General features: G+C 61.2%; 2 protein-coding genes across 2 annotated transcripts in view; both read left to right on the top strand.

The window, feature by feature from the left end:
- CACNA1S (calcium voltage-gated channel subunit alpha1 S) overlaps positions 1-2222 on the top strand; it is a 38240-nt gene extending 36018 nt beyond the window's left edge. The window contains exons 41-44 of the mRNA XM_082069078.1: positions 542-606; positions 1041-1150; positions 1403-1519; positions 1732-2222. Of these exons, the coding sequence (XP_081925204.1) occupies positions 542-606; positions 1041-1150; positions 1403-1519; positions 1732-1992 (553 nt within the window). The 3' untranslated portion in view covers positions 1993-2222. The remainder of the gene's footprint in view (positions 1-541; positions 607-1040; positions 1151-1402; positions 1520-1731) is intronic.
- A 2953-nt stretch (positions 2223-5175) lies between these two features.
- The window catches only part of KIF21B (kinesin family member 21B), a gene marked incomplete at its 5' end in the record, with an annotated part of 35153 nt that continues 27380 nt past the window's right edge, over positions 5176-12948 (top strand). The window contains 3 exons of the mRNA XM_082069125.1: positions 5176-5213; positions 5637-5826; positions 5938-5966. Coding sequence (XP_081925251.1) covers positions 5176-5213; positions 5637-5826; positions 5938-5966 — 257 coding nt within the window. The remainder of the gene's footprint in view (positions 5214-5636; positions 5827-5937; positions 5967-12948) is intronic.

The raw sequence follows: 12948 nt of genomic DNA, 5'->3' as shown, positions 1-12948 counted from the left end.
CATATACACAGGAGCTTTATGCAGAAATTCAGCCCTTGGGGCATGAGGCAGGGGGGACAGGGAGGGCAGACGCTTCTTGCTGGCCCCTGGGCCCCAGCCGAGCACTCCCAGAGGTGTCCCCAGAACATGCAGGTGAGCTTCAGGGCTGGTGTGTGGCTCCGTGTGTCAGCATGCGAGCCCCTACACACCCTTCTTGTCCTTCCTATCACTCCGTTTCGGTGCCATGAGGCTCAAGGTGGACAGCAGGGTGTCAGGGATCAGAGGAACACCCTTCCTCACCAAACTGAGTGCCAAGGCCTAGGTAGGGGCCACCAGCAGGCTGCCCACACATGGGTACAAGGAACAAGGATTACCAACGTAGGATATTCTTAATCCTACTTCTTGGGGTTTCTGCCCTGTTCATCTATCCTAGGTGGCCCTCCTGGTCTGCCCCCCAGCTGCATTCCCCAGGGTGGAGAAGGTGGGGAGGCTGCACCCCGGGGTGGAGCTGGTCCCTGCACATGGTCGCTGCTTGGGCTGACCTGCCTGCTTGCCATTGCAGGATGGAGTATGAGGACGAGGTGCTGAGGAAGATGGCGCCAGCGGCACCCAGGCGTCTAGTGCGGGGTGAGTCTGAGCATCGTTCTTCTGGGGGATCTGCACCAGCCCAAGGGCCAGGGCAGGGGGAAGGGAATGAAACTTGGAGGTCAGCTGAGAGTCTCGAGCACAGCAGGACCTGGGTGGGGAGCTCCAGCAGACCCTTCTCCCACCTTTTTGCCCTCTGGGGTGATGGAGCATGGAGCCAGTGTCTCGGGCTGGGGGAGGACTGGCTATTCTCCAGGCAGCAGGGCCACAAAGCTGTGTGTGTTTCAACTAACAGGGACTTCTTCCCAGCCGTGAGTGAGAAGCATGGGGCAGTGGTCAGGTGCTGGGACATTGGTTGGTCCTGAACTCCTAAACCCTTTGGTTCCCCCAGTCTAGTTAACCCATTCCCAGATCTGGGAGGCAGTGGAGTCCTTGCTGTTGTGCCCATCTGATGTCTCCAACTTCCCTCCTCCCAGAGCGCAACCCCCCCTTACCTATGGAGAGGCTGCGGCGGAGGCCGAGCAGGAGGCGAGGGGCCACCCCCGAGGGTCACCCATCATCAGGACTGCACCCTCTCCCCCAGGAGGTAAAGGGGGCAAATGGATGTCCAGAAGCATGGGAAGGGCTGTCACAGCCATGCTGGGGAGGAGCTGGTCTCTTTGCCCATATGGCCCTGCTGGTCCCATTGAGTGTGGTGCCCTGGACCCAGGAGCTCCAGCAGAATGAGAGTGTGTGTCCAGGCTGGGGACAGTACCTGCAGCCCTCACATTGACATGGGAGAGACCTTCCATGGGCATTGCCCAAGCCCAGGCTGCAGCTCTTTGCTCCTCTTGCCCAGCTGCCTGGAGATGATGGCACTGCGACGGGAACGCCATCCAGCTCAGGGTACCAGCAGGGTGAGAGCCTTCACCCAAGCACATCCTCCACCCCAGCCATCACCTTCCTCATTCAGGAGGTAAGACAAGGGCACAGCCTGGCAGAGGGAAAGGCAGGGCAGCCAGGCAGTGAAGCAGGCTGGCAGAGGTGCCATGCTTTGCCAAGTTGGGAGGCCGGAAGACAAAGCTTAGCTATGAGGGTGAGCAGCAAGTATGTGCCAGCGCAGAGGGCAGCAAGGGACACTTCTACAAACTGAGCACACACTGGGCTGTGACCTCTTCCTCACTGCAGGCTCTGATTTCTGGAGGTCTTGCGTCTCTGGCCTGTGACCCATCCTTTGTAGCAGTGACCAGGGACGAGATGGCAGCCAGCAGCCAGCTGGAGATGGACGAAGTGGAGAAAGCAGCCGTGGAGCTGCTACAGGAAAGAGAAACACTGCAGGGCACAAAACCTGGCTCTGCCCCTCAGGACACCTCGGCCGCATCACCAGCCGGCTCCCCAGGGCTCAGCGCAGCCTCCCCAAAAAAGGCCGTCAGTGCCACTCACCTGTGAGCTGCCTGCTGACGCAGCCTAGTGGGCACGGTGCCGTCAGGAGCTCGCAGGGGGTCACTGGAGCAATGCTGAGCTGCTCCCCCTCCCTGCCTGGCATCCTGGTGGGTTCTGTCCACTGCAGGAGAAATTTTGGGCCAAGTCTCCAGGATGCTGGTGCAAGATAGGACAACGCTGTGCCAGCAAGGTGGTGCAAGAGCTGGATGGGTCATTAAAGTGTTTCTGCTGTGTGAGCCTGTGAATCCTCCTGTCCCCTCCTTTCTCTGCCACCCTGCCTGCACAGCCTGTACCCACAGCTGCTCGCTGCCCAGCCTGGGGGGGAGGCTGCAAATGCAAGACTGCGCTTAACCAGAGCTGGCAGTGATTCACGTGCCATGCTGAGGGACATCTGTCCTCACTCCCAAGAGCTCATGTCTCAACCAGCCTTTTTGAGGGTGCCAAGCTCGGGGGGGTCTTCTGGTACCTCAGCAGCTGGATCCAGCATCCTCACATCTCTGGTGGAGCCTGTTCCTCCTGCTTGCAGTCAAGCCTGGCCTGAGAGGAGCAGGACAAGTGGCTTGGGCAGTGTGCCTTGGGCTGGGGCAGCAGGCAGGCACAGGCACGGCTGCCTGCGCAGTCCGCTGCTGCCGGGTACCAAGCAGCAGCTGAGGTTATTCCGCTCTGCGAATGAGTTTCCCCGGGGGTTCCACTCTATGGACCTCAGTGCCACAGGCAGGGTCTGGGTGCCGAGCACTGTGGCTGCCCTGGCTCTTTGCTGGGATCTTGCTCCAGAGGGCTCCCAGTACAGCCAAACTGGGCCACACAGGGCTCTTCCTTGCCTAATATATATTAAAATACAGCAATCTGATGGCTCCTGGGGGAGGTGCTGAATCAATAGACCATGCCTTCTCTCCAGCAGGGCATTTATTTGTTAACTTAATAAAAGAGAAATGGCTGTTGCTGAGCTCCAGCTGCAGCCTGAGCGCCAGAGAGCCCATCTTGCATGGGGCCGTGGCAGTGCAGACAGCTTTTCCCCGCGGGGATGCAGGCAATCAGCAGGGATGTCGTGTCATGGGGCAGCCGCACAGCCCTTGCTCTTGCTTCACTGCCCTGGGGCAGGCGTTACACCCCCTTGCACACACACAGACACATCTCCCCGCTCCCGAGGAAGGGCACTTGCTAATGGGCTGATTTTCCTCAAACTAGCATCTGGGGGGCTTTCTTGAGTTGTTTTCTAGCTGAACCGGGGGACAGATCTGGCTTGTGATGTGACTGGCACAGGGGTGGGAGTAGGAAGACGGGGCCAGGAACGCCATGGCACGGTCACTGCCCTTCTCTGCGTGCGGCTTCGGTGGGGAAGGGTCCAGCCTCAGAAAAAACGGCAGCTCAGGGTCCCTCCAGACCCAGGTGTCATAGAACCATTTCAGTTAGAAGAGATCCTCAGGATCATCGATTCCAGCCACAACCTAACCCAACTCTAACACTAACCCTTGTCCCTAAGAACCTCATCTAAACACCTTTTAAACCCCTCCAGGGATGGTGACTCCACCACTGCCCTGGGCAGCCTGTTCCAATGCCCCACAGCCCTTTCTGTGAAGAATTTTTTCCTAATATCCAATCTAAACCTCCCCTGGTGCAACTTGAGGCTGTTTCCTCTTGTCCAATCCTTGCAAACTTGGCCCTCAGGGACCAAGGAAGAGAAATGCCAGCTCCTCACATCCTTGCGGGATGAGAGACAGGCCATATCCTGCTTGTCACCTTGATGCGGTACCAGCATGAGGTGCCCTGGAACTTACCTGCCACAGCAGCTGCCAAGCAAGCTCCCGCAGTGCACGCAGCCCCACGCACACGCGGCACGTGGCCCTGGTCCCTTGGGAGCCTCAGGACGAGCACGAGCAGATGGGGTGAAGGGACGGTGCTGTTGAGGTGAAGGCACCCAGACCCCAGAGCAGAGGGAGGGTGCTGGGCTCCGTACTGGGCACAGCTTTGACTTCGTTACCTGTCGGCCATCAGTTCTGGTACGTCTTGGCTGTCCTAGACCAGAAAAGCAACCTTTCCCAGGACACAGCCTGGTACAGCCCAGTACAGCCCGGTACAGCCCAGTACAGCCCCGTACAGCCCGGTACAGCCCAGTACACAGCCTGGTACAGCCTGGTACAGCCCAGTACAGCCTGGTACAGCCGTGCACAGCCCGGTACAGCCCCATACAGCCCGGTACAGCCCAGTACAGCCCCGTACAGCCCAGTACAGCCCGGTACAGCCCTGTACAGCCCAGTACAGCCCTGTACAGCCCGGTACAGCCCCGTACAGCCCGGTACAGCCCTGTACAGCCCGGTACAGCCCGGTACAGCCTGGTACAGCCCAGTACAGCCCGGTACAGCCCGGTGCAGCCCAGTACAGCCCCGTACAGCCCGGTACAGCCCAGTACAGCCCGGTACAGCCCGGTGCAGCCCGGTACAGCCGTGCACAGGCAGCAGCGGGGCTGCTGGCTCGGCAGGGGGCAGCAGGGACTGACGGGTGATAGTGTGTGTGTGTGAGTGTGTGGGGGGGGGGTTCTGTGAGTGTGCGGGGGTGTGTGTACTAGTGTGTGTGTGGGTATGTCAGTGTGCGTCAGTGTCCGTGTGAGAGAGTGTGAGCGTGTGTCTGTGTATGTGAGCCTGTATATTAGTGTGTGTGTGTGTGTCAGTGTGAGTGTGTGTGTATGTTAGTGTGTGCCTGTGTGTGTGTCTGTGTGTCAGTGTGAGTGTGTGCCTCGAGGGGTGTGTGTGTCAGTGTGTGCATGTGTGTGTTTGTGAGTCAGTCTCCAGATGAGTGTGTGTCTGAGTGTGTGTGTGTTAGTGTGAGCGTGCCTGTGTGTGTGTGTCTCCATGTGCCTGTATGTTAGTGTGTGCGACTGTATGTTAGAGTGTGTGTGTCACTGTGAGTGTGTCTGTGTGTGCGTGTCTCCGTTATCCGTGTGAGTGCATGTTAGTGTGTGTGTGTCAGTGTGAGCGTGTCCGTGTGTGCGTGTCTCCGTGTCCGTGTGAGTGCACATTAGTGTGTGAGTGTGTCACCGTGTGCCACTGTGACCGTGTCTCAGTGTGTCCGCGCGCGGGCAGCGCTGCTGTGGGCGTGTCCTCGCCCCGCCCCCCGCACCTGGGCCCGCCCCCTCTCCTCCCCTCCCCCCCGGCTGCTCTCGCAGCGCGGTCGCGGTGCCCGTTGCGGGGCATGGCGGCTCCGGACAGCTGTGTCAAGGTGGCCGTGAGGTGAGTGCGGGCCGGGCCCGGGCTGCGGGGTGACCCTCAGTGGGCTGGGGGCTGCAGCCGCCTGTGCGCGGGGGGGGGTCGCGGTTGCCCATCCCCGGGGCAGCGAGTCGGGTTTTGCCGCCCCCACCCCCCCCAGCCGCCGCTCTCCTCCCCACCGCCCGTGTGCAGCGTTTCGGGGCTGCCACCCCCCTCACCCCATCGGCTCCCCCGCGATACCGCCCTCCCCTCCCATCCCTGCGGCCGGGGGGCGACACTGGGTACCCCCGGCCCCGTCACCTGGACAGCTGGTTAACGCCCGGTTAATGCCGCTCGGCAGCTCCTGGCTGCGTCGCGGGTGGGTTTGGCCCCCGGTGGTGTCAGGAATGATGCTGGAGAGTGGGGAGGTGGGGGTCCCTGTCTGCCCCACCTCCCGCTAGGTGGTAGGGAACGATGCGGCATCTCGGTGTCCTTTGTGCTGACTCCGGAGTGGGAACAATGCGCCTTCCAGATCGTGCACCTCAATAAAGGAGCTGCCGGCGGCGTCTCATTCACGCGGGGCTCGGGGGGGCTCGGGAGGCGCTGGGCTGGGCGGCAGCCGGCGGGGTCGTCCACGCATCGTCTGCGGAGCCCCCGGGTGGGTGAAAGCGGGGGGCTCTTTGTTAGCGCCGTGCCAGGCTGGGTGTATTCTGTGCACAGCCGCTGGGGTCCCGCAGACCGGCGTCGTTTTGCTTCTTTCTGCCCCCAGAGGAGGAAGGAGCCCCCGGAGGACGCGGGGTACGAGCCCCGCCAAAGCCGGCGGGGGGGGCAGGCGGGGACCCGGCCGTGCTGGAGCTGAAGGGACCGGCCGTGCGGCTCCCGCTGCTCCCCGGGCCTGCGCCGGGTCAGCCCGCGGCTTCCGGACCAGCTGAGCCCGCCGGGCGCCCTGGGCTGCCGGGCAGCGTGTGGCGGAGCAGCCGGGCCGGGGCAGGACCGGGGCCCCGTGGGGACAGAGCTCGGCAGGCTCAGCCCCACGCGGGTACAGCGGACCCCCGGCGGGCTGTGCGTGCCTGTGTCCCGCCGTGGGGCTGAGCGCTCACTCGGGGCCGGGCAGCGCGTGTGTCCCCTGTCCGCACCCCTAACGGCACGGGGCGGGGGGTGCTGATGGCAGCCTGCGGGGGGGCTGTGCTGGTCCTCGGAGGAGGATTTGCGGAGGGCACTGCCCTGGCTGGTCCCTGCCTGCTTGGGCACAGTGAGAGCACAAAAGATGCTGGGTGCAGCGTCAGTAATGGAAGGAGAAAGGGTGGGTGTGGGGCTGTATGTGCCGCTGCGTGTCTGTGTGTGTGTGCATGTGTGTGTGTGTGCATGTGTGTGTGTGTGCATGTGTGTGTGTGCACCAGGACAGCTCCCAGCGCTGCCTGCCTGTCCAGTCTTCCTGTCCTGGGAGCAGACAGTGGTGAGCCTTGCTCCATTCGAAAGGCTGAGAATCAGGGCCAGGCTTGGTTTTAAAGGGTAGGGGAGCTGCAAGGGAGGTGACAGCATCCCTGTGGTGCGGGTGTGGCTGTGGTGCCTGTGCAGGGGCAGGGCTGGGCTGTACCAAGGCGGGGGTATCCATGCCAGGACACTGACCCGGGAACCAAGTGATGCTGGTGGATGGGGGTGGAGATTTCCTGCTGACCAGACTCTTCCCGTTCTCCATCCTGCATTTCTCTTGGGATGGAGCCTTTTAACAGAGGCCTGGCTCAAGGTCAGCATCTCTTTTGCCTGGGAGATGGAGTGGGTGCTGCTGAGGGTGGCAGCCATGGAGTCATTTCTGCTGGGCTCTTCCCCTCTAATCCCCTTGGCCCCTGGCAGCGATGGGGCGCAGGGCTGGTCTGATGCACAGGGAGGGCATCACGACTGGGAGGTGACTTGAATATGCAGCATTGCAGTGGGGTTGGGGTCTCCATGGTGAGGACCTGGGGAGGGGGGAGAGGTCCAACTCCTGCCTCCTCCTGGGGGAGTGAGCCAGCATCCTGCTTGCTGCAGCCGTGGTGATGCGGTGGCGAAGGTGAGCCGGCAGGACAAAGGAGGAGCAAGGAGACCGCGAGACAAAGCAGGCAGATCGCAGCGCTGTGCAGGAAGGTGGCTCCTGAGGCTGGACCGAGCATGTAAGAGCTGAGTTGCTCTCCCTGCCGACCACCCGGCTTTTCTGCCAAAGCAGCCCCTGGAGACTGGTGATAGGTCCCCTCGTCCCCAGGGCTGGGAGCAGAGGGAGGTTTTCCTTTGTGAGCACTCATGACACTCTGCTGGTAGAGCAGCTGGGCTGCAGGCGTCCCCAGGATCCCCCAGGATCCCCCACCCTCCGAGCAAACCTGCCCGCAGATCCCACCTCCTTTGGCCATCGGAGCATGGAGGAGGTTCAATGCTTCTAGGGTGCGGCCAGACACGGATCGAAGCTCCCCATTTGTCCTTTATAATAACATACATGTGCCAGCTGTTCCACTTCTTTGGGGTTTCTCTGTCTGTGCTGCTGGAGGGAGCGAGGTGGGACCTGGGGAAGAGCTGGGGGGACACTGGGAAGCGATGGGGGCTTTGGAGGAAGGTGCTGTGTGCTGCTGAGGTTAAACAGCTGTGCGATGGGGATGGTCCGGCCAGCGTCAAGCGGTGCCACAGGCACTGGGACCTGTCTCTGGGCCTCACAGAGCGCTCAGGGTGGGGACAGAGAAGCAGGGGTGGTGGGCTGTGCTGTCTATGCAGGGACCCCAGGTCTTCCTGGTTCTCCTGGCCTGGCAGGAGGAGGCAGGAGAAATGCTGTGGTGTTTCACTGTCAACTTCACAGGTACCCGTGCTCCCGTTGGGAGAATCCTGTTGCCACTGGGAGTCCAAAGGACACAGGTGCTGAGCCACTGGTTGGGCTATGGGGGCATTATTTAGGCTTCCTGCGTGCCAGCGGTGAAATGACTGGTACTTGCTGCAGCGCTGCTGGCAGCACAGGGAAATGCAGGCCCAGCGGGTGCTCCTGGCCCACAGGCTGATTCGTACCAGCACCTTGTAGCTGCAGCTCAGACCTGCACCATCTGCAAGGGCAGGGCTGGCCCCCGCCCCGACTCCCACCCTCCCTGCGGGCAGGGTCTGCCTTCGCTCGCCCATCGGCAGTGAGCCTGGCGTGTCGCTTCACGGGCGCGTCTGAGCTCGCTGGTTGCGGTTGCCACTGCTGGGGAGGAAGCGATGGGGCCGGGCTGCGGCAGCGGTCGGGCTGGTTCAGGGTAACGGTGTCAGCCGGGAAGCTGCCGCCTGCCGCGATGGTGCTGAGCGGGGTGGCCCGCGAGCCCTCGCTCCTTGCTGCTGGGGGAGGTTTCCTCAGAGGCTGGGGAAGGCAACAACTGCCGTTTCCTTCTGTAAGGTGACCTTCAAGTGGGTGGCTGCGACGCAGCCAGCTTGTGCCCTCCATCCAGGAGCAGAGCCATCCATTTGAGGCTCCTACCTCCCCTTGAGCCTCAGCAGCACCCCAGCTTGCAGCACCCCAGCTTGCAGCCAGGTGCTGTCGGCGCTTGCAGCTGCAGCTCACCGGGGTGCAGCGTGGGGAGCGAGACTTGCTGTGCTGGTTGCAGGAGGTGGAACCCAGCCCCGTTTTGCTGTGTCAGGAAGGGCTGATGGCGTATATTGACCCAGAGGCCATTAAAATCCTTGGCCGGGGGAGGTCTGAGAAGCCGGGCTGGCTGCAGAAATGCTGACCGAGGGCGCTCTCAAACCGCCCAGTTCATTGGAGAGCAAGGGGCAGCCCTGTGCCGGAGCTGCCCGCGCCACCCGAGCGTGCCTGGCCGGCTGCAGAGACTCAGGAAACAGAGCTTGTGAAATTGGGGAAGGAAGTTGAGTCGGATTTCAAGTTTATTTAAACCCTGCAACCTCCAGCGCTCTGCTGCTCTCATAAACACTCTGCTGTGATGCTCTGCGCTCCGCGCAGGCAGCGCGGTGCTGGTTGTCTTCTGCCCCGGGGAGCTGCTCCCACCTCCTCCTCGGGAAGAACGGTGGGATGTGCCATGAGGGATGGGACAGATTCACGTGCCCATCACCCTGTACCCTGGAGGGCCTCGGTTCGGTGGGATCGTTCAGGCAAAGATGCCGGGATCGGGTGGGCTCGCAGCCCTGCCAGGGTCCTGGCATCTTTGCTGCAGTGTGGCCAGCCCCGCTCTGCCCGCTGGGCTGGTTTCTGTGAATCTGACACCCCTGGGACCAGCAGGGGTCGGTCCCCAAGGAGGTGGAGTTGTAGCCCTATCAAACCGGCTCTTCCCAGTGCAGTTTTGGATCTGGACAGAGGGGTGGTGTGAGCCCAGCTGGTGCCACACTGGAGCACATGGTGCCCAAGGGCTCCAGCACAGAGAGGGGTCGAGTGGTCCATCCTGGGGGCTGGGAGGGTCCCTGGCAAACAGCCCTGATCTCAGGAAGGAAATATCTCAGGAGGCTGCTGTAACCTGGGGGTGCTGGGCAGGCAGAACACTGGCGTGGGCACCCCCAGCTGCTTTCCCCATCCTTTGCTCCCGCCAAGGGCAGCTCAGCCCTGGCGGCTGAGGCCTCCATGTCCTGTGAGTGTTTTGCTGCTTTGCTGAACCCATCTGGGCCAGCTGCTGCTCTTTGGTTTCACTTTGGGGCTTCCCAGCCCCATTGTGACAAAGGGATGTGCACGCTCTTGGCTCCCAGCGAGGAGGATTAAATTGGCCTCCCTGGTCTGGAGAGAGATGTCAGGGGCTGTGGTTTGCGGGGGGGCCCCGCGGGCTCTTGGAGGGAAGTGCTGAGCCCAGGTGTGTGGGCACGGGGGGGTTTTCTGTGCCTGGCTTCAATCAGTCACACACTTGCTGGCTGTTACAGCGGAAATGTTAGAAAGGGGATGGAGACGGTGCTGCGTGAGGAGAGAGCGAGGCTGGACCCCACGGTCCCATGCAGACACACATCACCTGCAGCATCGCTCTGAGCAAAGCAGCTTTACGAGGCTTTCGGTGCCCGCACCCATCACCCATCAGCAAGGGATTTAAATATGTAATGCTATGAAGTCTCAGGAACTTGGGAGGCTGGTGCTGTCTCTAAGCCGGAGGACAGAGCCAGCTGCAGCTTCCCTGCACCAGCAGTGAGACTGGGGCTAGGAGAAAATCGCAGGAGATGAAGCCCTAAACAAAGCTGCCGGGAACACGGCTCCCGGTCCCCGGGGAGGGAAGGGGATAGCCCCGCTGAGCCCGGTGCTAATTGAGGAGCCAGCCCTGGCTGGTGCTTGTCCTGCTGTTCCTGCTTGGGGGGTTGGCTCCAGTGGTCCCACGAGGCTGTTTCCTGCCGCAGGCTGTCAAAACAGTCCCTGTCGCTGGTTAAACAGCCGGCAGGTTTGTGGTGTGGTGGATTGTGAGGGCAGCTGCCGCCGGCTCTGCCGCAGGAGGTGAACGCACTGCATGGGGACTCCTCACCCTGCTGGGGTGCTGGTGGGTTTCTGCTTCCTCCCTGCCCTCCAAGCACCGAGCAAAGGGCATTTCCTCGGCGCAGTGTTACAGGGCTGGGAGGCCCAACCTGGCTCCTGCCTGTCTTAGGGAGGGGGGGTCTCTTGAGCCATGTCGCTGTGGTCTCTGCTCATCTATTATTTCATGCTGCCTGAAGAGGATGTTAGGGGAAAACAAGCCTATTCCCTTCCCAGCTGTGCGACGAGGTTTGCTCCGGGGTGTTTCATAGCATCTCCCATCCTGTTGGCCAAGGGTTTGGGATTTTGGTTTTTTGTGGGGGTGGAGATGCACCTCTTTGGTGTCACCCACTCTCCTGTCTTGCAGGCATGGTGCTCCAGATGTCCCCTGTGGGCTCTGGGGCTGCAGCATCTTCTGCCCAGGTTGTTTTCCCAGTGGCAATCAGACCGTGTCAGGGGGCTGCAGGCGTGCAGGGTGCTGGGAAAGCCTTATCTCCAGTATGGGTGCCCCTGTACTGAGATCAGAATGGGATGTGAGACCTTACAGGGGCACCTGGGAGAGGGAGAGACCCAGTGGGTGTGATTCACTGGCTTGGAAGGAAACGGGAGCCTCAGTACCAGGATGCAGAATTGGGAGGGGGAGCATGTCCATCTATCTCCGTCGGACCTGTGGCATCTCTGTGCCCCCGCAGGGTCAGGTCGATGGCCCGTCAGGCCCAGAGTCAGCAAATGATGGTTTTCTATCGCTCTCCAGTAAGTGCTGATGCTGCTGCTGAGCCAGTGGCTTCGTGGTCGGAGGGGAGCAGGGGGCCCTGCCGGGGTGTGTGTCGAGTTGCATGTGCTGCCACGCGCGTGTTTCCTTGTGCTGCCCACCCTGCCTGGGGTTTTGGGGCCCTGTGCTCCTTTGTGGATGACTGTCCTGAGTCTGTCGTTTGCAAACATCCTGGTGGAGTTTCCCAGCCTGTTCTCCTGGGCAGGTCCAGCATGGAGCTGATAGCATTGCCAGTTGCTTATGGGGATGCAGGAGCAGTTCAGGGACATCCCAAACTCAGTCCACTCCTGCTCCCCTCCAGGCTGGGTGAAGCACAATTCTGTGCTTCCCGCAGGCACTGCTGGTCCCTGTTTGCTGCCCGGGGCTGGGTGTCCCAGGTGCCGTGTCCCCGTGCAGGCAGCGCGTCCTGCGTCCCTGACCCGCGGTGGGTCTCGGTGCAGAGCAGATGGTGCGGCTCAGTGCTGGTGTGCTCCTGCCAGACATAATGAGCAGCACATGGCGGCTGCCAAGGCCTGATTTAAAGGTTTCCCTAAGCCTGGGAAAGCCTGGAGCAGGAGGATTATTGGGAGCCGGTGGGTTCTGGGTCCAAGGCAGCGGGGTTTGCTGACGGGGTTTTCTGGTGCTGTGGTGGGATGGGTACCCGGGGGGCAGGTCTTGCTGCTGGTGCTGGGCCAGCTGTACTGGCCATGGCACCCTCTGCCTTGGTGCTGTTTCATAGAATCATAGAATCATTTCGGTTGGAAGAGACCCTCAGGATCATAGAGTCCAACCATAACCTAACTCTAGCACTAAACCATGTCCCTGAGAACCTCATCTAAACGCCTTTTAAACCCCTCCAGGCATGGTGACTCCAGCACTGCCCTGGGCAGCCTGTTCCAATGCCTGACAACCCTTTCTGTGAATAATTTTTTCCTAAAATCCAATCTAAACCTCCCCCGGTGCAACGTGAGACCATTTCTGCAGCGATCGCGTGGTGTGGGTGCCTCTGCAGACCCCAGCGCTGCCCCGTGTTGTGCTCGCCCTTCCTAGGAGGTCACTCCCTGTATCTCTTAATTGGAGCATTTGCTGACCAGACCTGGTTAGTCCCCAGGGAGCCTGATTGAATTTTCTCTGATTGCGGAGCTGCTTCTCTGCCGCGGTAATTAAATGCTTAACTTTGTCTTGATATGGGTCCAAAGCAACCTGGGTGCAAACAGCCAGCCCTTGGCAGCCAGCCCTCTCCTGAGACCCTGTGCTGGGGGGACAATGAGGACAGGGACATCCCTTCCCAGGCAAGGGGGCAGATCCCCCTGTTGGATCAGCCCATGCTGAGCTGAGGCCTGGGGAGCTGCTGGGGAGGGTGGGTGGGTCCATGCTTGCTGTGCTGGCCTGGAGATATGGGCAAACCTGGAGCACTTTGCTTTGATCTTAGCCTGATGATGCTGACAGCTCCCGGCTGCCTGGGGAGCTGCTTGGCCAGGTTGGGTGCTCCATACATCACCACACTGTGCCCCATGTGCCACCCACGGTCTGCAATGCCTGGGGTGTCCTTGAGCTGTAGGATGTCCTAGGGGAGCGCAGGATGACGCCCTGCACGGCTGGGTGCAATG

Source organism: Streptopelia decaocto (assembly GCF_964273445.1).
Source record: "Streptopelia decaocto genome assembly, chromosome: 19".
Lineage (NCBI taxonomy): Eukaryota > Metazoa > Chordata > Aves > Columbiformes > Columbidae > Streptopelia > Streptopelia decaocto.
The sequence above is the reverse complement of the archived record's forward strand: the minus strand, read 5'-3'. Positions and strand labels throughout refer to the sequence as shown.